Here is a 22,332-nt window from a genome sequence, read left to right on the forward strand (position 1 = left end):
AGTCTCCGCCTCCTCCCTCTGAGTGTGTGTGTGTAACGTTAGTTGACCAAAAAAAAAAAAAAAAAACTTGCATGATACGACTCGACTGTGTGAATTTTGACTGCTGAACACACTCCATCACCTTTCCAAGGCCTGGTGTTTTTTAAAAAAAGAGGTATGGATACAACATAAATGTATTTATTTTTAAATTTGTTGGATTGTGCTGTTGTGAAAGGGGGAGGCCTGTTTGTCGTGCTCCGACTCTTCCCGCTATTTTGTCGCCTAGCTCCGCTTTAGCTGTTGTTGACCCCCTCCCTCCGTGTGTAGCCTGTTTTTTAAAGCAATAAAAACACACACGACACATTAACCCGCTTCATCCGAAGCTAATCTAACCCGGGATACTTTAACGGACGCTTTCGTGCCAGCTGGATGAGTCTAAACTAGCATCACAGGACGGTTTATACCCGGTTCCGTGTTAGCTCGGGGCGCTAACGCTGAGACAAACGCATCCACAGACGGTTAAACTCCGGTTTTAATCCACTTTTCTCCGTTTGGTCTCGGTTTGTGTCTAACCGAGCTTCATCTCGGGGTGTTAGCGGCTCTACAGCCGCTCCGTGTCGGCGGTTTGTCCGCTCTCCGGAGCCGCTGGTGTCGTCTTTATCCCGGGCTCCTCTCTCGGAAGTCACGGTAACGCTGTAAAGCTCTTAGCCAGGATTTCCGGCTCCTTTTCCATTTGCCCTATGCTGTTTTGTTTCCGTTTATTCTATTTCCGTTTTAAAAGTTTTCTACGTGCACACACTTCAAAGTGTGGATATAACAAAGATTTGTCCGAGCCACGAAGCGCGACCCGTTCGTGGGGATATTTTAACGGTTGTTTTAGCGTAGCACGCACGGCGGGGACCGACCGGGGCTGAACCGGGGCTGTGTTAACGGCTGCCTCGCCCCGCGGTGGAAAAAATGTGGCTAACTTTGCTCCAGCTGGAAACCAGCCGCCACACATGTGCAGCCCGATGTTTTTAAAGTTTTATTAATAATGCCGCTTTATTTAGTCTAATCAATACTTGTCGATAACTAATGGCCTATCGGTTTGGCCTTTAGACGCCAAAAGCCTCGCCCTCGAGTTGGCTAACGTTAGCAGTCAGTGAACTGTCCCGGGCGGCCAATGAGGAGTCGAGGCTGGGAGGCCTTCACCGGAGACAGACCCCAACACGGAGCAACTTTATTTATCATAGAAATCATTATTAAGTTTATTTACAGAAATCATTATTAACTTTATTTATTCACTTTATTTACACGGAGCAGAAATCATTATTAACTTTATTCATTCTGACTTCAAGTTTCAGTTTTATTTGTCATGTGCAGGTTAACATGGGGTCAACAACCAAAGGAAATGTGTTGGACAAGAGGAGCTCAGAGCTCAGCAAGAAGAATACAAAAGTAAAATACAATGCTATAAAGATTAAAAAGGAAAAACATTAAAATATATATATATACACTAAAATAGAATATGAAACATATAAAATATACACTAATAGAACATGAAAAATATTAAATTTACGCTAATAAAACTAAAAAAATATAAAATATACTCTAATAGAAAATGAAAAATATAAAATATACGCTAATAAACAAAAAAAATATAAAATATACACTAATAGAACATGAAAAATATTAAATATATGCTAACAAAACTAAAAAAAATATATATATATATACTCTAATAGAAAATGAAAAATATAAAATATACGCTAATAAAACAAAAAAATATATAAAATATACACTAATAGAACATGAAAAATATTAAATATACGCGAATAAAACTAAAAATATATATATAATATACACTAATAGAACATGGATAATATTAAATATACGCTAATAAAACAAAAAAATATAAAATATACACTAATAGAACATGAAAAATAAAAAATATACGCTAATAAAACAAAAAAATATAAAATATACACTAATAAAACTAAAAAAATCTAAACAATATTACTCTAATAGAACTCACAAAATATAAAATATACTATAATAGAATATAAAAATATAAAATATACTAAAACAGAATATAAAAAAATATAAAATATGCTTCAATAGAACATGAAATATATATTTTCCTCCTTTCAGCAGGGATCAGCAGTCTTCCCACAGACCGTATGTTAGCGCTGCCTAGCACCAACAGCTGTTCTCGAGTGTAAACAAGAGAGCAGAGGCTTTTTTTTTTTTTTTTTGAATAGGTCACTGAATGTATCACACAGAAAAAGGCCAATCTCAGACCTCCACAGTTCCAAGTCCATGTTTGCACATGAAGCAGATGATCAGTGTTGAAAGCAGCACCAAAGACACAAAGACGTTTCACAAGTGTCTTGTGAAATGTTTCTATCCTCATTTTTCAAGCGGTTGTTCGCGGTGGTTTTAGGTTGTGTAAATGGCAGCAGTCAGTAACATTAACACTCTTCATCTCTTCCTACAGCTCGGCTCTCTGCGTTAAAACAGAATGTCCAAAGGTGAGCCAGAAGAGATGATAGAGATCGAGATCGATGAGCGGGAGAAGCAGGCATGCCTGGAGGAAGGGTGAGCAGGATGGTAGTTATTTGATCTGTGCACTCTCGCACACGCATCAGCTACACATTCATATTTCGCCTCTCTCTTCTTTTACTTTCAGCGTCGAGGAGCAGACGATCACTGCGTCAGATCTGATTCAGCAAGACATCGACATAAATGAGCCCATTGGCAATCTGAAGAAGCTCTTGGAGCCCCGTATCCAAATTTCACTGGATGCGTATGAGATCTGCTTGCAGGACATTCAGGTACCAATGTGCACGAGCACAGAAAGATCTCAGTTTGACAGGGTCTGATTCATCTATCGAACTGAGAGGTGTGTTGAGTCTTGTCACTCATCTGTTGTTTTTCTTTCTGTTTAGCTTCACCCCGATCACAGCCTTTTCGATCAGGGAGTAAAGACAGATGGCACCGTGCAGCTCAGCCTGCAGATTATAACCAAACCAGGTACTGAAGAGACGCTTCAAAGATCAGAAAACACACAGCCGGATTTAGACACGCACACATTAATCTCCTTTTTCTTTGTCCAGGTGAGGAGAAGTTGAACATTTTGGAAATCGTGAAGCCGGTAGAAACGGTCGAGGTGGTGATCGACCCGGATGCGGCAGGAGAGGAGGGTACCCTGGTGGAGGAGGGTCAGCTCATCGCCGTGGAGCGATCCGGCTTGTCTGATGAGACTTCAGAGCAGGTCACACGCTGGGCTGCGGCGCTCGAAGGCTACCGCAAAGAGCAGGTCCGCCTCGGCATACCATACGGTGAGGAACGCTTGAACAAAACACATCACGGATCCTTAACGTGGGTGTTGGTGTGTAACGTCTCTCTCTTTCCCCCGCAGACCCCGTGCTCTGGACAGCCGATCAGGTGATCCACTGGGCCGTGTGGGTGATGAAGGAGTTCAACATCGACGAGATGGAGATAGGAAGCATTCACATCCCCGGACGAGATCTCTGCTCATTCAGCCAGGAAGAGTTCCTTCAGAAAGTGCCCAACGGAGAGATCCTCTGGAGTCACCTGGAACTTCTACGCAAATGTAAGTCAGCCACGATAGAGTTGGTGTGTGTGTGTGTGTGTGTTGAGATTATTCAACATTAAAGATCCTGATCCATGCTCTGTGTTTTTTTCAGATGTGTTGGCAAGTCAGGATCAGTCGGGAGGAGACGCTACTGTCACCATCGACCAACGTAAGTGTTTTATTGGAAAACATGTCAAAAGGGCAATTAAGGCCGCATTCAGACGTCGTGAAACAATCAGAAAACAACTTTTTATTTCACCGATTAACCGGATTTATTGAGGCCGACGCTCGCTCACTCTCATTCACTGTCACAACCATCGGACACAGACCAGAGAAAGTTTCTTCGTGTCCCGTGTTTGCAGCATAAATTGCGAGCCAGACTCAGATTTAGATGACATGAAATAAATAAAGTCAGAACACAACAGGTAGAGTTTCAGAGTTTAGATCTCAGGTTTCAGTTTCAGAGACATTTCAGGGCGACTGTGGAGGTTCGACCGGTCTGACCGTCTGATCGGCGGGCACAGCATGACGCTGGGTGTTTTTCTCAAAAGTCGGATCCGGCTCAACTTGATGTCACGGTGTGTGTGTATATAGTTTGGCTGGGAGGAATGGCGGTTTAGTTTTTGGAGAGGTTCAGTGGGAGGTTGTCTGCCTTCATCTACGTAGAGAGGCATTGTGTGAGACTGAGGAGAATGTCAGAGCTGAGTGTCATCTGCATAGCTGTGATGGGAGAAGCCATGCGAGCAGATAATTGGATCCAGGGAGGTGGTGTGAGTAGCAAAGAGACTTGTCTGAATGTGGCCTTAAGATATTGAACATACCTGAAAACGCCCCGTAGACACTCTGCTATGGACTAGATGATCAAGTTAGAAAAGTCAGAGCATCTAAAGGCAGCAGTCGTTCTGATGATCTCTAACTCTTTCATCTGCTTTGTCTCCAGCTGTGCAGATAATCCCGGCTCAGGTGAGCACACCCACCGCCATAAAGGTCTTGAAGCAGAGCCGAGGTCCCAGGACCCCTCGAATTTCAGGAGGAGAGGAGCGCAGCTCGCCCGGCAACCGCACAGGTAGTACTAACACGTGTTGTTTTATCAGGGTGTACAATATGTACGAATGTAAGAATAACACGTGATTTGTTGTAAGTTCAACGGCATTCAGCGCCGCTCCCTCTTCTCCGGCACCGCGAGTTACCATGGTAAACGGGAGCGCGTGCACACTATTGCAATAATTAAGGGATTAACAGTAACCGTGCACGTCCCCTCTCATTTATCAATGCTGTTTATGCGGTATGACTAAAGGCAAGGTGTGTGGAGGTTTTAAAAAAACACATTTAGAAGGTGTTTGAAAAGGAAAGGTATTAAATGGTATTAAATTCTGGATTACTGCATAAACCCTGTTTTACATGTTAGGACAGCCTGACACTCTGCGTCAAATGTTTTTACAGGGATGATGATGTTTGGCACAGCGATTATCATGATTAAACAAGTTATGTTTGTCTGCCAAAGCATCTCAAGTGGGAGATTTAGTTTCCTTTGTTGTAAGCTGTTGTCTCAGGCTTTAGAATGACATTTTTACAGACAGTTGCTAACACGTTACACTGACTGCTGTGTTCCTAGGCAACAACGGTCAGATTCAGCTGTGGCAGTTTCTTCTGGAGCTGCTGACAGACAAAGACGCGAGAGACTGCATCTCCTGGGTGGGTGAGGAGGGCGAGTTCAAACTCAACCAGCCGGAGCTCGTGGCGCAGAAATGGGGCCAACGCAAGAACAAGCCAACGATGAACTACGAGAAACTCAGCAGAGCCCTCAGGTGTGTTTGTCTTTTTATTAGATATTCTAGTTGTGCATTCCTATCCTAAACACGGACAGTTAATCACTTACTACGCCTCAAGTTCAGATTGAGGTGATGAATATGTCAACAAAGCTCCTGCAGGGCCACGAAGACCTACAACTGTTTTCACGGGCTGAATCGTGACGAGTAAACTGATTATTCATGTGCAAAATCAGCCGAGTGTCCCTTTTAATTTCCCACCCGGCATGATGTTAACTGGACTTTGTTATTCTCGTTCAGGTATTACTACGACGGGGACATGATCAGCAAGGTGCAGGGCAAGCGCTTCGTCTACAAGTTTGTGTGCGACCTGAGAACTCTGATCGGCTACAGCGCCGCCGAGCTCAACAACCTGGTGACGGAGTGCGAACAGAAGAAACTGGCTCGCATGCAGATGCACGGCATCGGTCAGCCCATCACTACAGTGACCCTCGCCACCACAACGCTAGACAAAGACAGTTGAGGGGACGCCGGGCGCACGCCGTCTCTCAGAATCGAATCGAATCTTTCACGACAGCTGTGTTCGGTAGGCACAGAAACACGAGGCTGATCATCGGCGCGGATGAACTTTGTTAATGTCTTTGCAGTTTGATCAAGTTAAACAGAGGCAGACTTTTTTTTTTTTTTTTCCTTTTTAGCTTTTCTTTAACTCTAACCGAGAGGAGAAGCGTGTGCGGGATGAGCGAGCGAATGACGCGTGATTGAACGCTTGAACGTGCGACTGAAAAAAAACCCAGCTATGAACTTTGTGTAAAGTGTTCCTTGTCTGTAGTTCAGGATAAACTTCACTGTATATACCGGTACTTCATGTTTTTGATAGACACAAGGACAAGTGTATTTTCATATTTTCCATTTATAGAGGACCTGTTTTGTATTTTATTTAGTGTTCTTGTTCCCTGAACTGTTGGACCTTTTTTGTCCACTAGGGGGAATAAAGTGGCAAGCATTTTTCTTAACAGGTTGTGACTGAATCATTTCACCAGGAGAGCCAGAGACAAACAGCCAGGAGGTCGTATGTACATTCAAAACTTTATTCATGGTATAGTGAGCGTAGAAAGCTTTTTTTTTCTTATTCTATGCAAATGATTCATTGAACTACACACAGAGGAAGGTCACTGAATTAATGAGAAATTATATATATATATTTTTTTAAACACTAGCCTCCAAAAGACACCCACAGTGAGCATCCATACAAATTTTAAACATTCACCTGATTAAGAGCTTCAGTTAGTGTGTTTGAAATGTGCAGAGAGGTGATATGTGTTGTATTTCTATGGTATAGATGCATGATATGCATGTCACATTCATGTTTTAACTTGAAGTGATGTTAATAACTTAATTAAGGGAGCGAGAGAGGAGGGGAGATGTGTCTACGCTGCTGCTGCTGCTGCTGCTGATAATAATGAAGATGCTGCTGATGCGAGATGCGGTCGTCCTCCCTGTGTTCTTTTTAAGACGACACGGTAACGCAGGCAAAGAAATGATCCAACCACAGGACGAACAGAAGCACTGTACATGTTTACACAGGAGATGTAGAAAAATAGAAATGTGATTCGGTGAAGGAATGTGTGTGTGGACAAGGAAAAAACACAAAATCTCTGTAGGCCCCAAAAGTCCTGTTTCTTTTTTTTGTTTTGTTTTTTTAAATATCAAACACTCCCCAAGTGCTGCACTGTACAATATTGCTGACACAGCCAGAAAGAGAGGATAAACAGGACAGATGGGGGGGGAAAAAAGACGAGACAAACGAGGGGCTTGTTAATTAAACTGGACCGCTCGGAGCTGAATCTTCCAAATATTTACACTCGATAAGAGACTGGAATGAGAAAACCTTTCTAAAGTTTGAGCTCTAATAAAAACGGGCATCGGCGGGGACTTTTAACAGTAATAATAATAATAATAATAATATTTGGTGATAATAACCAGACAGAGTGCATAGAACGCAAACAGTAACAAATCATCTTCCTTTCGGATACTATAACACTTCATATATTACATATAGAGCTTTTTTTTTTTTTTTTTTGGTCTTTTGTTTTTTGAAATGTTTTCGAGCCCATGCAGCTAACACAACAGTGAAGCGTGGGGATGAGCATTAACGAGCCGAGATTCGGTTAAAGCGAGTCTGTGTGACGACAAAAAAAGCAGACTGGATCCTGAATAACTTCTTCTTCATATCACAAGATCACAAAGAAGACACTAGAAATGTACAATCCTGCTAAAATATCTAATAAAGAGGACCGCTCCCTCGAAGACCTCGACGCACAGTATGCTGTATCTGTCATCAATGTTGCCATGCACTACATATACTTACAGCTAATCTCTGTCTTAATATATTACACATAATAAAAATCAGAAAACCAAACATTCAGTATTTTGGATTACGTATGGGTTTTTTCTTTTTCTTTTTTAAAACTCCTTTTTTTTTGAAAAACAAACCTGAAACACTTTTGGGCTTTTTGAATCGTGTCGTGGAGAGCGAGCGGGGATTTAACTGCTTCGTATAAATCGTCGATAGAGGGCGGTGTGTTGGTTTTGATTGGCTGAAAAGGCGCAGGTGAAACAGAGTAACCCTTGTCTGACCAATTGCAGGTAAAGTGTTTCCTCTCTTCGACAGGGCATGAAACTGTGAGAGTGTGACGGGGGAGGGAGGGTTTGGCCTGAAGTAAATGTTGCTGAGCAGCTCTTCAGTTCTGCATCTGCTCGAAGAATTTGTAGGTCGGGTTCTCGTAGCCGTTCTGCTGCATCTTGGCCAGGTGGCGCTCTTCTGGCGTCACCGCCGCGTCCACCTGCCGACACAGATGCAGAGGGTCAAGACAAAGAACGACAAACAAAACTGAATTTCGCACCTATTTATAACATCGTTACCTCAATTACGCCGTGATGAATGGACGTGTACTGTTTCTTCCGCAGCATCACCAGAGTAATGACGATGACGGTCGCTATGACGACCCCTCCGACCATGAGTCCGATGATGGCGCCTTTATTGGACCCGACGTCCTCGGCGAAAAACACCTGGCGTCAACGAGATGAAACACAAAGATATTCATGTGCGCAGACGACCGCAGGACCGAAACACAGACATGATGCATGTTGGTTTTTCATACCAACTTCTGATGGTAAACTTCATAACCGGCGCTTTGCCTCTCTTCAGTCTCCACCCGCACTTCTGGCATCTCCTCCGGCTTCAGGGCAGACACTGAAACAAGAGGAGTGTTTACATATTTAGTCATTTAGTCATATTAGTCATGCTTTCATCCAGAGAAGCGAAACAATCGAGGACGTTAGTGCAGCAATAAGTTGTGGATAGATTTATCATGTCCAGTTGTCTGAGGAGGAACTCTCTGAAGAGCTGGAGGTCTTCAGGGGTGGAGCAATGTTTTTACAAGTGGATCCCTGTTGAGTTAGCCAAACACTATCTTGATCGTTTCACACTGTTCTGCTGGTCAACAGTTGGAGTTGCTAAAGAGCGCAGCAATGCCCAATGAAGAAGACTGCGAGCCGATATGATCAATCCAGAATTTAAAAGTGTTACAGTTGAGCAATTATAAACATTAGTTGTTGGCTCACCAGGTCGTGTTGGGAGTCCTCTGTCCGGGATTGGACGAGCGTCAACGGGCTCAACTACAGACGAAAACATCAAATAAATAAACGTTCAAATAAAATTGACTCACTTTCTCACGTTGCATGTTATCTGTCATCTTTAATAATATAATAATAAAATACTGCTCCATCTAATATTGACTGTCTAATATTTAAGATATATGTGTGTGTGTGTGTGTGTGTTACCGTGGTTCTCTGTGTTGGGCTGGTTGAAGCTCTCCGGGTGGATGTAGCCCAGTCCGTCCAGGCCAGGATCCATCGGAGCAGAGCTGTAGGTCTGATCGGGCATCAGAGCGTCATTACCGTAACTCACCCTGCCGTCCACCTGCAGAGACGGAGGAACGTTAATCTGGACGTGTCGGTGTGAAAATATAATCCAAAACCAGTCATGGGAAAAACACTGAAGATTCATCAACTCTACAGTTGCTCTCTTACAGTTACAGCATCCCTGTGGAAGAGCAAATATTTTCTGAACATGTTTTTATGTGTAAACAATGGCTGCAGGGTCCCTTCAGCGGAAATGAAGGACTCCAACTGAGATTCCTAGGAATATTTCCAGAGTACATCAGGGTAAAAGTCAAATCTCAGATGGTCTTTCCAGAAAGGATAAACATAAGTCTGGGAAATGTGAGCGTGGTCTGCCAAAACAGATCCAAACTAAGATGCACTTAATTTGGATTTTTGTTTGGGGGTAAATCAAGAAACGAGAGATTTTTCCAGCAGTACACAGGGAGAGGGTGGAGGTCGACTGGGTCTCCTGTACTTGAAGCACACATCCGCTGAACTTGCTTCATTGCCCAGCGCTCCCTTTAGTGTTTTTGAAATTATAAGCATGAATATGTATCTGGGTTATTCTTTAGGGCTCAACAGGACCAGATCTGTCGATACTGGTAAAAATCCTCTGCCAAGCTCGGTGTTTCTCCACTTTTAACCACAGACTGAACAACTCCGTCTTTTTTCTTACTCTGCTCTTTCTGCGTTAAATCCACCACCCCCCAGCCGAGGAGGAGTTTCTTTCTTTTCTGTTTTCATGGCGACTTTGACTTGCGTCGCCGCGCAGAGGTGATTCTATTTATATAAGAGAGAGTGCGGCGTATACGGGACACGCTCCGCGCATATGTGCACGAGTGCAAACTCGACTCACCCGCCCATCGCTCTGCAGGGAAGAGACTTGCTGAGACAGCTCGGCCTGAACTCTCTGCACGATAACAGCTGAGGAGAGAGAGAGAGAGAGAAAGAGAGAGAGAGGGAGGTTGGTTTAAAAAAAAAAAGCATGCCAGGTGAAGTCCACACAGTGTCAGTAGAGATCCTACGTTATCAGCACACCATGCCTCGCTGGACTCTGGACATGCTGTTAAACTGGTTTTCATCCTCACTCAGCACTACAGGAGTTTGTGCGGGGTCACTTAATTAAGCCGACAAAGTCCCACGACACGTCGCAGCTGTTTATATTTAGGCCGGTTTAATTAGATGTTACTCCAGTGTGATGACGAACAACTTAATCTCACTGCGAGTCAATTTTCTCGGCAGCTGCTGCTGACTAATTATTTTCCATATTGCTGCATCTTAATTATTCTCCCAACTAATCAGTTAATTGTTTGGTCCATAAAATGTCAGAAAACTTAAGAGTAAAAGACATCTTTAAAATGGTTTCATCCGTCTGAGCACCAAAAGATATTCAGTTTACAATGATAACAAAGTAAATATTCAGATTTAAGAAGCTGAAACTTGTTTGTTCTTCTATTATCTGCATTGTTGCTCTGAATACTGACTATATGTTGTAGGTAAAACCAAGCGGCTGTGAAGTGAAGCCGATGCAGAAGTGCCCAAAAAACTGCAGTTCCTCAAACGCCCACTTGAGGCTGGCTCCAGAAGTGAGTCAGTCTCCATAAGTCCCCATGTTCAAATGTCCAACTTCACAGCAGAAATAAACATGTTTACAGCCTGGTACAAAAAACTGTTTTGGTCTCTGTAGCTAATTTCCCCGTTCATGACAACTGTACTGAGGGTGAATTTATATACAACTCACCTGTTCACATTATATTAAGGCTTAAAGTTATGAATAATTAGAAGTGCGGCTGCTTTGATTCCCAGGATCCTGAAATCTTCGTGTGTCAGTTATTTTGTTATCTATGTGTGTCATCGCTGAATGGGATCTAATTATTTTCATACAAGACTTAGTAATAGTGAACTAATAAGTAACTTTTAGTGCACTTAAAGGAGACCGTTCTCTGATAAGGACACTTAAACTATAGTAAGAAGTTTGAAGCTGACACTTACAGACTTGGTTCTGGATCTCGTTGGCCACACTGGGCACCTTGTAGAGCAGACCCAACGACTGATTCATCCTCTCATCGATCACACGTAGGTGGGTCAAAACCTAAAAAAAGGTCAGATTAAAGTTCCAGTCATCGTTTTCTACACAGGTGTTCAAACTTTCTGACTGTGCGTGCGTGAGGTAAAGTACCTCAGGTCGGATCTGGGCGGCCTTCTTTGGGTCGACTGTGTGGACGTGCTCGTAGTGTTTGAGCGTGTGCTGCCTGTCCTTCTGCTCTGCACGGACGTACTTCTTCAGCAGGCTCAACACCTGACGAGCCTGAGCGTGACAGCGTTGTGTGGCGTTAGTTGTATTATAAAAACACACATTATGAGCTGTCTTTAACTCCACATACACTTCATTATATTCCTCGCCAGTAACACTTGAAGAATAACTTCACACATACTAAGAAAGTCTTTAGGTTGACACACCCGACTTTATGTAACAGCTTTGCTTTTATAGAAAAGTGTACAGGTGTGTGTGTGTGTACCCGTGGAGGGTTGGCCTGGAGGGCACTGAGGTAATTTTCCAGAGCCAGGCGTCGGCGGCTGTTGAGCAGAGCTTCCACCCGGGCCATGTGGGTTTCCACCAGCTGCTGCCTCTCTCCTGCTGCCTCCCGCTCCAGAGCCTCCACCTTCTCCTGGAAGTGCTGCAAATACATTTTACATGCAAGAGATGAGACAATAATATATAAATCCTAACAGCTACGGTTCAGCTTCGTGAAGGTTTCATGCACTGTGGCTGCTAAAATCTTATTTTTTTGTTATGCTTTAAATAACATTTCACATGTTCCTCTGACATAACAGTTACTCTATCACATGTTTTTCTTTTTGTCATGGTTTTGTCTTTGTTGTTTCGTGTTTCCTGCTTTATTTTGTAATTCTCATCTCTTTTCTTGTGTATTTCTACTTCCTGCCTTTGTTGATTGATTGATTCTGTTCCACCCTCGTTAGTTTCATCTGTCTCTAGTTTTTTTTTTCCTGTTCTTGGTTTTTGATCATTTGGATTTCTGTTGACTTGGATAACTTTGACTTTTGGACTTTGTTATTACCTGAACTCGCCTGTTATTTTAGTTTGCCAACCTGTAGATGGTCATTAACGTTATGTCTGCATTCAGGTCCGCTCCTCGACCTCATCCGTTACACTTTTATTATCTTGTTTTGTTAAATCAAGATTAAAAACTGTCAAACATTTACCAGGTTCAAATGTTTGTGTCCCTGCTTTCAAATTTCGATAATCTCTGTCACTCCTTTCTCATCCTGTAAAATATTTTGAATCACTCATCTGCATAAATGAAATGTGATAAAGCAACGAACAGATCAGCAAAAAATCTGCAGCTTCGTACGTCACTTGAAGTCTCTGATGTAGCAACGCAGGTGAAAGGTGTGTGATGGTCAAAGTCCTCTCCTGCTGCATATCTCACTACTGCTCACTGTGTATTCATCGTGTCACACCCACTTTTACAAAGCACTCACTCATTCACACTTTTCAGTCATTTTCGCTGAGGTAATGGAGCTCAATATTTTTATAACAAACACCTTTGACAGTCACAAATAATGTTATGAATACAAAGAATAAGTCAGAGTGTGTGTCTACCTGGATGACAGCCTTCTTGTCAGCGCGAGGAAGGTTTTTGGCCTGTCTCTCGGCCTCTTCCCACTCCCTCATCACCTGGACATAAAGAGTATCAAGTCAGGGACAGAAAGCAGTCGCTACACGTCGGCTTCGACAGAAATCCTGACGAAACACAAACATACCTGTGACATCCTCTCACGGTGTTTGGCCTCCAGGCTTTCTTTGGCCTTCTGGAAGTCGGCGTGTTCGCTGTCGTCGCCGGGAGATTCGAGGTACCGGTCCACGGCGTCTGGAGGACTGGGAGCCACGGTGGGCACTGGAGGAGAACAAAGATGGAGGGATTCAAATACGGGACAAACAGACCTAAATGTGAGAAACAACGTGTTGTGAGGCAGAGCGACAAGTAGAGAGGATGCGTGAAAGGTCAATGTGAGAAAAACACTGATCCACAATGACACTTTATACAAGACATTTATACGAGTGTGTGAAAAAACACCAAGTAGGTTAGACACAAACAGGAAACTGTTTTAATATAAACACAAATAGAGGCATAAAAGACACACAGGTTATGAGAGGACGATGGTTTCCCAGTACAAGTGCTGTACATGAGTCTTTATTTCATGTGGGAGCTGGAGATAAGACGAAAAGCGCTGAGTCAGGATCAGGGCAGACGCTGCACCACCGAGCAGTGGCGGCGTTTCACTGGGTGGAAACAGCAAATCAACCCGTTAACCTTTAACAACACCCTCCCCCACCCATCCACACACACACACACACATTATGGCTACAAACACAGTGCAACACTCAGCTGGTTAAGACAGATTTATGACATCGTTAGAGACTCACAACTGCCGGGTCAGACTACGACGGAGCTGCAGCGGCAGACATAAAACCTTGCTACTGCAAGGCATGCAAACACACGTGTGTAGAGAAATGCATGCAGACACACACACACACATACAAGGTTCAGTGTTTACGCTGCCTCGTCCACATGCTGTAAGAAGTATCGTTAGTGTTACTGGTTAGAAAACGATGAAATGATTGATTAAATCATTTTGAAGTGATGGCTGCTTTCCGACTCGATCCGCTTGCCTTTACGTTTTTTTTGTTTGTTTTTTTTTCCTCTCACTGCGACGTTCAAACATCTTCAGTTAAACTCCTGACTCGACTGATGCTGCTCTAAAAGACGGAGGTTTATCCGATTCTCAACAAATCACATGAAAAGACCAAAACCATCAACGAACTGATGCGACTGACACGGATCCTTTAGTTTAATAAAGTGTGAGTGATGGGCACTGTTGTTTCATACTGGTTGCTGACACTAGTCCCTAACAGATGCTCTATTTACTCCTGTTTGAGTAACAGTGGTTAAAACTACATAGACAATCCGGCACTGTGGCAAACATGCAGGTTTTTTCATTAATTTGAGCATGGCTGGTGACTGGTGCCACAGGGTTTTCACCAAAAAACACAGCGACCTGCAACAAAGTATTTGAGCCGGATCTAACTCTTGGATAAAAGCCCAGATCGGTCAAACCTCCACGGTCAGCCTGAAATGTTTCTGAAACTGAGACTGTCCAGGTGGATTCATAAACTAAACTCTGTTTTATGCACCCAGCTTCTAAATCTGTCTGACTAAAGTCTGACTCGCAATTTACGCTGCAAAATACTGACACAAAGAAGTTTGTGTCCAATGGTTTGAGACAAACAGCAAACACTGGTCGACAGACATAGACAGTGAATGACAGTGAGCGAGCGCCGGCTTTTTATTTCACTGATTAACCGGCTTTCACAGCGGTTCCATTCAGCCTTATTGACACACCACCCCTGCACCCTGCCTCACAACCCTGCCAACTCCGGACTCTGTTTGAATGTCCACTACTGCATTCTTGGTTTTAGTCTTTTCATTGAATTTCTTGGCAATAACAAACATTTAAAGACCTTCTCTTTGCTTTCTGTGTTATTCGAGGGGGAAAGGTGATTTCACAGCCTTTCCTCTCTACTGTAAGATTTATCTTGCTGAGAAAATAATCCTATAATACTTGAAGACAAGCAACCAAAGCTACTTGTCAGTGCTCCGAGTGGTTAAGAGCCATCAGACACTCAGGACAGAGAGAGAGAGACAGAGAAAGAGACAGAGAGACAATCTGCCGCATCAGGCACGTGGTGTGGACTCTTCAGGGTTTACACGGCTCCGGTCCCGGCACTTACACGAGCTGCTGCAGACGGCTAGGCAGTACTCCTCCGAATCAAAGTTATTCCTGTTGCCCCCACAGCCCCCAAACAAGAAGGGAGCACAGCGGCCCTTCTCAGGCACGAAGAACCAACGCTCCAGCATGGCATGACACGGGCCTGACTCGGCACGAGCCCAACAAACGGCTGAGATATGTGCACACAGGCGGAAAGAAATAAATTAAATATCAAATAAAAATGAATGTGAGCTTCTGGAATTCATGGAAAACATAAAAGTGACTCTCATGTAAACAACAAACAGTGAATGAAAAACACACAAACACTCGATTTCTCACCTCGGACGACTTCCTCAACTGATTCAGTGGTGGTGGTGGTAGTGGTTGTCATGGCGATGTTTGCACTGTGCTCATCGCTGTCCCGCTCGTCGGTCACGTCGTCCTCTTCATCTTCCTCCTCCTCGTCTTCGACACCATCTCCGTTCTCATCCCTTTCGAAAGTGTCCGCCTCTTCATCCTCGTCTTCGTCATCCTCCGCGTTGGCAGGCTCCGCGTCTGCCGGACGTGACATGCTGCAGGGAGAGCGGGGAGTGTGTTCAGTCGAGAGTATGTGTGTGTGTGTGTGTGTGTGAGCGTCAGGTGACGAATGTGCGCGAGCGACGTTACCTGTTATCGGAGTATTCAGCCTCAGCTCCGCCCCACCAGACGTCTGACTCCTCCCCTCCGAGCTCCCCGCTGTCTGACTCTCGCTCCGCCTCCGCCGGACAGCAGACGAACTCCACCCCTCGGAAACGGTCGATGCCGCACGGCAACAGCATCCCGTAGTCATGGAGATTCATGGAGCGGTCCCCGCAGGACTAAATAATTAATAACAGGCATTAATAGAGCACTTAAACAAATTGAATTAAGAAATCAGTGCTTGACTGACAATTATCTTTGTGGGTGACTGCACTTTAATGAACAATCAGAAAGTCGTGACGATAAAAGGAACAAGGAGTGCTGAGTCATTCAGCAGGAGCAGAAGGAAGAAGCCACCGGCAGAGGGAACATAACACATGATATGTAGTTCATACAGTGACACTGAATGCCGTCTTACGGTCTGTCCTCACCTCTTTAGCTACAGTGTGCCAGTGCAGGTGGCTCTCACACTGGTCCATGCGCTCCTGGTGCAGGAACTTACACTTGTCAGGGACGAGCAGGGCGTCGCTCACAAACTCCCCAACTGCAACATAAAAATGTTCATAAAAATGCTGAATATTCATTCACACACACACACGATCCACCTGTGTCATTAACCCTGCTTACCCAGGCAACGGTATGGCACCACGATGTGTGTGTGGCTGCGGCATTGCTTGCGCCCTTTCTTGCACCAGTTCTGGATGCTGACGGGCTGGTTGGCCTCCACAACGTTTGTGATCTGCAACTCTGGGTACACCTGGAGAAGAAGAATGAGAGATTTGTATGTTTTCTCTGTCTCTGTCTGTCTGTACACTGCTGTGTCGCTTTCGTTTGAATACCTCTTGGCAGTACTGCAAGATGCCCTCCTTGGTGCCGATGCAGCTCTTGGTGCCGGTCGGGTCGGACTCCCATTTGCCGCTCTGCACATTGATGTGCATGTTGAGCTTCCCGCAGAACATGGCCACCTGGGGCTCGGTTAGCAAACCCACGGAGTCATCAGCAGGGATCTGGACACACAAGGGGGACGAGAAATAAAATATAAAATATAGCTTAACCATAAATACACCCTGGTGCAGCTTCTGAATATTTACTCCCTTTACAGCTGTCTCTCTATGAAGTACTGGCACAAACGAATCAGCCTCTTTAAAAGTGCTGCACATGTTGGTTATTATGTAAATAAATAAATAAGTAAGCATCTGGTTTTAGCCCTAAGCAGAGCAGAAAGTTTCTCAGTTTCATCCCTTTGAGCCTAAAAGCCACAGAGCTCAGCATTACAGCACCAGGACAGCACACGTGCCTCTGTTAGCTTAGCTCATGGGGTTTTATTTGTTTTATATATAAAGAGAGAGTGCAGTGAGCTGGAAGGGAGCAACATATAGGACATACTGAACCACAGGCTGTGAGCAAGCATGAGGCGTAAGCAGTGAACTGGTTTCGTCTGAGTGTGGGACATAGCTTTCTGCGATAATCTGTTTTTCTTCCTTCATGTTTGGAGGAACAATAGGAGGAAGTCTGTGTGTTTTATGCCTAACGTGTCCTGGACTTTCCGAAGCTGCAATCTGACAATACATTTGACACCGAGAGATCCGCTGCCAACCTTAAAATGTCTGACTTTATCAGTTTTCTCATGAAGACCTACTTATTCATTGTTCCCTTCTGAAGAAAGCGATTCCCATCGCACCTTATCATCCCGTTACATAAGGTCATCCATCATTTATTTAGGAATGCCAGTTTTTTTGGGGAGGGGGGATTTTTTTGAGCGCTCTTTCTGCCCATTCTGTTTGAACCAAAAAAAGCAAAGTAGAAAAATACAAACTGCAGCGGTAAGCAGTGCACGCATGAACCAACGCCCAGCTGAACACAGGGAGCGTTACAGACTACAGAGTATAAAACAAAGAGGTGTTGAACGTGTGTAGTAGTAGTTCAGGTATGTTTTTCACCCCACGTATCGCTGGTTTCTGTCGTTCAAATCACATTTCTCATGACATATTCGTTATATCAAACCGTGTGCTACCAGTAAATTGTGTTGTCCTGTGCTTATTAGTGTCACATTACGCTTAGATAACCAGTCTGACCTGAAGAAGAAGCTCTGAAACTCCCCTGTGTGACTGTAGGGGGGGTGGCAGCAGGTCAAAGGTTATCAGGTATTTCTGCTGCAGGGCCTGTGTGACTCTCTCTATCATGACTCAGCCTACAATCTAAAAATAACACAAGCAAATAGAATATAATGCAGTGGGTGGATTTCGCGTGATGTCACCCTCGGGTTCCTGAAGAGCAGTTTTGAAGCTCAGAATTCGTGGCTCTTCCACCTCCCGGCTAATCTAAGAATCGGCAAAACCGTCGACCTGATGACTCCTGGTTGCTCAAACCAGCTATCTGTAGTCAGTCAAAGCGTCCATGCTGTTAATTCTGCATCAATTTAAGCCTTAATATAATTTGAACGGGCGAGGAAATCAGCTACAGAGACCAAAACTGTTTTTTGTACCAGGCTGTAAACATGTTTATTTCTGCTGTGAAGTTGGACATTTGAACATGGGGACTTATGGAGACTGGCTCAAGCGGACGTTTGAGGAACTGCAGTTTTTGGCTTCACCGTCACGGAGGTTGATGCTTGCTATAAACACGCAAACACCAGGCTCTGCTTCTGAACCCTACAAAAATGTAGATGCTACAAAAATATAATAGCTAAGGTATAAACAATATGTCGAGATATAATGATAACATAAACCAAAGTTAATCAACAGGAATGGAACAGTGAACACAACACTTCCCACCCAAATTGGACAGATATAGTATCTGAGGATAATCACAGATATGGCAGAAGAAATAATAATAAACTTTATTTATATAGGACCTTAACGAGCACAGTTACACATATACACACACACACATAAATAGATCAACTAAAGGCCCTTATTAAAAAGTGCGTTTCCAGCCCTGATCTCCTCAGACAGGTCACTCAATTTGATTGCACAATCGCCATTGTGTAAATATCTAGACCGAGAAACAACTGAGAATGACGCATCTCAGGGAGCGAGAATGGACGTAGGGTATGAAATAAAACAGCTAAATAGCGTGGGGCGAGGCCATTCAGGGCTTTATAAGTAATCATCCATCCACCCATTTTCAGAAACTGCTTATCCTCAGTAGGGTCGTATCCCAGCTGATGCTGGACAAGTCACCGGTTCGTCACAGGTATAATCAACCCCACAGGCAGTGTTAGGAAGCAAGAATGGGTGTGATTATGTTTTGTTGTCTGAGTGAGTCAAAATCCTGGCAGTAGAGTGTTTTAACGAGCTGGCAATGGTAAGGGGAATTACAGTAATCTAGCTGAGTAGTTATCAAGGCATGTATGAAGATTTTCCAAGTTTGTGGCAGACAGAAATAGTCTGAGCCTTGAAGTGTTTGCAGGACGTGTTTGTCTACGCTGAGATAGATATATTAATCCCTCGAGGGGAAATTCTTTTTTTCACTCTGTCTTTTACATGAACTTTAACCCCAAAATACAAATGTGGAGAGAGATGGTGGAGTGATCTCCCAGAGCAGCGCCCTGCGAGCAGTTGGGGGGTTGGTGCCTTGCTCAAGGGCACCTTGGTCCGGTTCCCAAGCCAAATCTCTATGGACTGAGCTACTGCCACCCCTGCAGTGCTGAATTATATTTATTTTGAAAATCTATGACCAAATCTCTTGGTCTTATCAGCAGAAAATGTTCATGAATGCATTTACATTCAATGACAGGACTAATTAATTAATCACAGGCATTAATAGTGCACTTAAACGACTTGAATGACACCACACAGCATCCAGTGATTTGAGGACATGAGAGCGTATCATGGTAAACTTTTGGTGACGTGAGATAATGAGGTTTGACATTATTAATTAGCCTATAACTAAGGTTAAAATTATCTTTGTGGGTGACTGCACTTTAATGAACAATCTTCCATAATTTGGTTCCCAAATTTCCCAAATCTCTGTGGACTGAGCTGCTGCCACCCCTGCAGTGCTGAATTATATTTATTTTGAAAATCTATGACCAATATCTCTTGGTCTTATGAGCATTTAGCTGCAGAAAATGTTCATGAATGCATTTACATTCATTGACAGGACTAATTAATTAATAACAGGCACTATTGGAGCACTTAAACGACTTGAATGACACCACACAGCATCCAGTGATTTGAGGACATGAGAGCGTATCATGGTAAACTTTTGGTGACGTGAGATAATGAGGTTTATGATGAGGTTTGAGATTATTTATTAGCCTATAACTAAGGTTAAAATTATCTTTGTGGATGAACAATCTTCCATAATTTGGTTCCCAAATTCCCCAAATCTCTGTGGACTGAGCTACTGCCACCCCTGCAATGCTGAATTATATTTATTTTAAAAATCTATGAACAATATCTTTTATGTCTTATGAGCATTTAGCTGCAGGAAAATGTTCTTGACATTGTTCACTGCAGCAGCAGGCAGCAGGTTTGGTTTGGGTGTGTTATTTGAGCATGCATTATAAAAATAAAAAAAACAATCCAAGTTAAATGCAGAATGAGAAATTGCATATTGCATCGTAGGGATCTCCTTTTTCCCCCAGCTGCTCCTATAAGCTCCTTGCACAACAGCAGCCATCTCGCTTGTGTCAAACTAAAAAAAGGCTGCTCCATCCTTTTTTCTTTTTTTTTTATTCTTTCCATTCTCCTCAGCAATAACACCACCCTGCAGCTGCAACACTCACTGCTGCTGCTGGACCAAGTGGGCCAGGCAAGGCAGCAGCAGCCAAATAACACTTGTAAACGTTCCTATAACGTTAATAAAACATATGTAGGGTATGAAAGCTGGAGTGCTTGTGTTGTATGTGTTACAGACAAGTGTGTGTGTGTGTGTGTGTGTGTGTGTGTGTGTGTGTTAGCTCATAGCCGTTGCCATGCCAATCCGTGTAATAGCCTTTAAAAGGCTAGTTAGCATGTTAGCATTCCGCATTAAACAGCACAAACCGGGTGATTTAACTTAAATATCTCACTAATATTAAAAACACAACAGCTAAAAAAAAACAAATTATAATTAACCGTGTGTTAAAAAATAAACCAAAACATGTCCAACACGGCAGGGCCGAGCTGTCAATCACTGACATCTAACGGTAGGCCTCGGTAGCATTGCTGACATTGTTTGCCTCGCAGTAAATCTGTGTCTGTGCCATAAATATTCAGTTTTAATATAAAATAAAACGTTTAAAAGCTTCCAGGTGAATCATTTAAATGGATTAAATCGAGTTAAATCAAACAGTGAAGCCCGGTGGTTGTGTTAAATCGAGTTAAATCAAACAGTGAAGCCCGGTGGTTGTGTTTTTCTTCGGGTTTTTAACCGTTACTCAGCCGTTAGGATCTGTGCTGCGTTCACGTTCCAGCCGTTATGTTAATGCGTCATGGCTCCAGTTGTGACACAGCGGGCAGCGCCGTTAAACATGCCCGCTAAGGAGCTACAGGCCCGGGGCACGGCTCGCCGACACCACCGCCTGAGATTTTTCCTCCCGTTGTGCTCACCTCGGATGAAAGCGTCAAGGTCGCCACCAGTAACAGCAGAAACGCCGTGTGCTCCCCCATGCCGTCCTCCGCCGGTGTCCAGCACCCTCTTTGTTATGTTCACGGTATTATTCCCCCGTTATAGAAGAAACGTTAAAGCCAGGCGGTGATAGCGCGTCGACACGGCGGCTCACAGTGTTCCCGATCCCGGTGATCCCTCCCTGTTTTTAGCTCTCCCGGCGGTGACGGTGTGTGTGTGTGTGTGTGTGTGTGTGAGCCTGGAGGGATGTGTTTGGTGTTGGATGGGGGCGGGGGAGCGGGTCTGACTATGCGTGTGTTTGCGTGAATGTGTATGTTTGGAGGTGTGTGTGCGCGTGTATGTGTATGTATGCAGGTGTGTGTGCGTGTATGGAGGTGTGTGTGCGCGTGTACAGGCATGTAGTTTCGTGCACGTTTGTTGGCGTGTGTTTTTGTGCATGTATTTGTACATATGCAGGTGTGTGTGCGCGTGTATACAGGTGTGTGTCGTGTGTGTATGCGCGTGTATTCAAGTGTGTGTGCATGTATGCAGGTGTGTGTTTCGTGCGTGTCTATAAGTGTGTGTTTCTTGCGTGTCTATAGGTGTGTGTGTCTTTGTGAATGTAAGCAGTTGTGTATTTTCGTGCGTGTATGTTAGTGTGTGTGTGTCGTGCGTGTATACAGGTGTGTGTTTCGTGCGTGAATGTAAGCAGTTGTGTGTTTTCGTGCGTGTATGTTAGTGTGTGTGTGTGTGTGTGTCGTGCGTGTATACAGGTGTGTGTGCATGTATGCAGGTGTGTGTTTCGTGCGTGTCTATAGGCGTGTGTGTCTTTGTGAATGTAAGCAGTTGTGTGTTTTCGTGCGTGTATGTTAGTGTGTGTGTGTGTCGTGCGTGTTTCCTGTTGTGTGTTTTCGTGCGTGTATGTTAGTGTGTGTGTGTGGCATGCGTGTATGCGCGTGTATTTAAGTGTGTGTGCATGTATACAGGTGTGTGTTTCGTGACCTAAAGCTCTCCACCCACACACCTGATAAGATTATGCAGATATCTTAATAA

The 22,332-nt window shown here is 43.9% G+C and overlaps 3 protein-coding genes across 7 annotated transcripts in view; 2 read left to right on the plus strand and 1 right to left on the minus strand.

The window, feature by feature from the left end:
• On the plus strand, positions 1–11,792 carry gabpa (GA binding protein transcription factor subunit alpha). Of its 4 annotated transcripts, XR_003464130.1 has the most exons (11): positions 1–154; positions 2,456–2,556; positions 2,648–2,792; positions 2,907–2,991; positions 3,075–3,299; positions 3,380–3,574; positions 3,669–3,725; positions 4,497–4,622; positions 5,172–5,364; positions 5,626–6,957; positions 11,777–11,792. XR_003464130.1 is itself a non-coding variant. In XM_027290725.1 (10 exons), exons 2-10 carry the CDS (start codon positions 2,480–2,482, stop codon positions 5,846–5,848), a joined length of 1,326 nt encoding a protein of 441 aa, XP_027146526.1. In that variant the 5' UTR covers positions 177–497; positions 2,456–2,479; the 3' UTR covers positions 5,849–6,341. The 4 variants fall into 4 exon arrangements, 3 of the variants coding, with proteins under 3 accessions (XP_027146526.1, XP_027146525.1, XP_027146524.1); XM_027290725.1 differs by lacking the exons at positions 1–154; positions 11,777–11,792 and adding an exon at positions 177–497 and having other exon boundaries at positions 5,626–6,341; XM_027290724.1 differs by lacking the exons at positions 1–154; positions 11,777–11,792 and adding an exon at positions 512–666 and having other exon boundaries at positions 5,626–6,341.
• Positions 7,399–21,575, minus strand: appb (amyloid beta (A4) precursor protein b). Of its 2 annotated transcripts, XM_019261174.2 has the most exons (18): positions 21,282–21,575; positions 16,584–16,751; positions 16,372–16,501; positions 16,176–16,288; positions 15,733–15,923; positions 15,406–15,638; positions 15,089–15,256; positions 13,060–13,193; positions 12,899–12,973; positions 11,793–11,951; positions 11,453–11,581; positions 11,266–11,365; positions 10,130–10,197; positions 9,172–9,310; positions 8,953–9,006; positions 8,490–8,581; positions 8,251–8,397; positions 7,399–8,171 (listed from the first exon to the last, which is right to left on the minus strand). In XM_019261174.2, exons 1-18 carry the CDS (start codon positions 21,339–21,341, stop codon positions 8,070–8,072), a joined length of 2,262 nt encoding a protein of 753 aa, XP_019116719.1. In that variant the 5' UTR covers positions 21,342–21,575; the 3' UTR covers positions 7,399–8,069. The 2 variants fall into 2 exon arrangements, with proteins under 2 accessions (XP_019116719.1, XP_019116720.1); XM_019261175.2 differs by lacking the exon at positions 15,089–15,256 and having other exon boundaries at positions 21,282–21,568.
• LOC104932348 (selection and upkeep of intraepithelial T-cells protein 1) overlaps positions 20,626–22,332 on the plus strand; it is a 7,707-nt gene continuing 6,000 nt past the window's right edge. The window contains exon 1 of the mRNA XM_027290726.1: positions 20,626–20,878. The gene's annotated coding sequence lies outside the window, so the exon portion shown is untranslated. The remainder of the gene's footprint in view (positions 20,879–22,332) is intronic.

Source organism: Larimichthys crocea, chromosome XVIII (genome assembly GCF_000972845.2).
Source record: "Larimichthys crocea isolate SSNF chromosome XVIII, L_crocea_2.0, whole genome shotgun sequence".
NCBI lineage: Eukaryota > Metazoa > Chordata > Actinopteri > Sciaenidae > Larimichthys > Larimichthys crocea.

Excerpts from the sequence above, each read along its gene's own strand:
- gabpa (XM_027290725.1), top strand. The coding sequence starts at position 2,480 with ATGTCCAAAGGTGAGCCAGAAGAGATGATAGAGATCGAGATCGATGAG. Across the intron at positions 2,557-2,647 it reads CAGGCATGCCTGGAGGAAGG|CGTCGAGGAGCAGACGATCA; the intron begins GTGAGCAGGATG and ends TTTTACTTTCAG. Across the intron at positions 2,992-3,074 it reads GCAGATTATAACCAAACCAG|GTGAGGAGAAGTTGAACATT; the intron begins GTACTGAAGAGA and ends TTCTTTGTCCAG.
- appb (XM_019261174.2), bottom strand. The coding sequence starts at position 21,341 with ATGGGGGAGCACACGGCGTTTCTGCTGTTACTGGTGGCGACCTTGACG. Across the intron at positions 11,366-11,452 it reads CCGCCCAGATCCGACCTGAG|GTTTTGACCCACCTACGTGT; the intron begins GTACTTTACCTC and ends ACCTTTTTTTAG. Across the intron at positions 8,582-8,952 it reads AGGACTCCCAACACGACCTG|TGTCTGCCCTGAAGCCGGAG; the intron begins GTGAGCCAACAA and ends CTCTTGTTTCAG.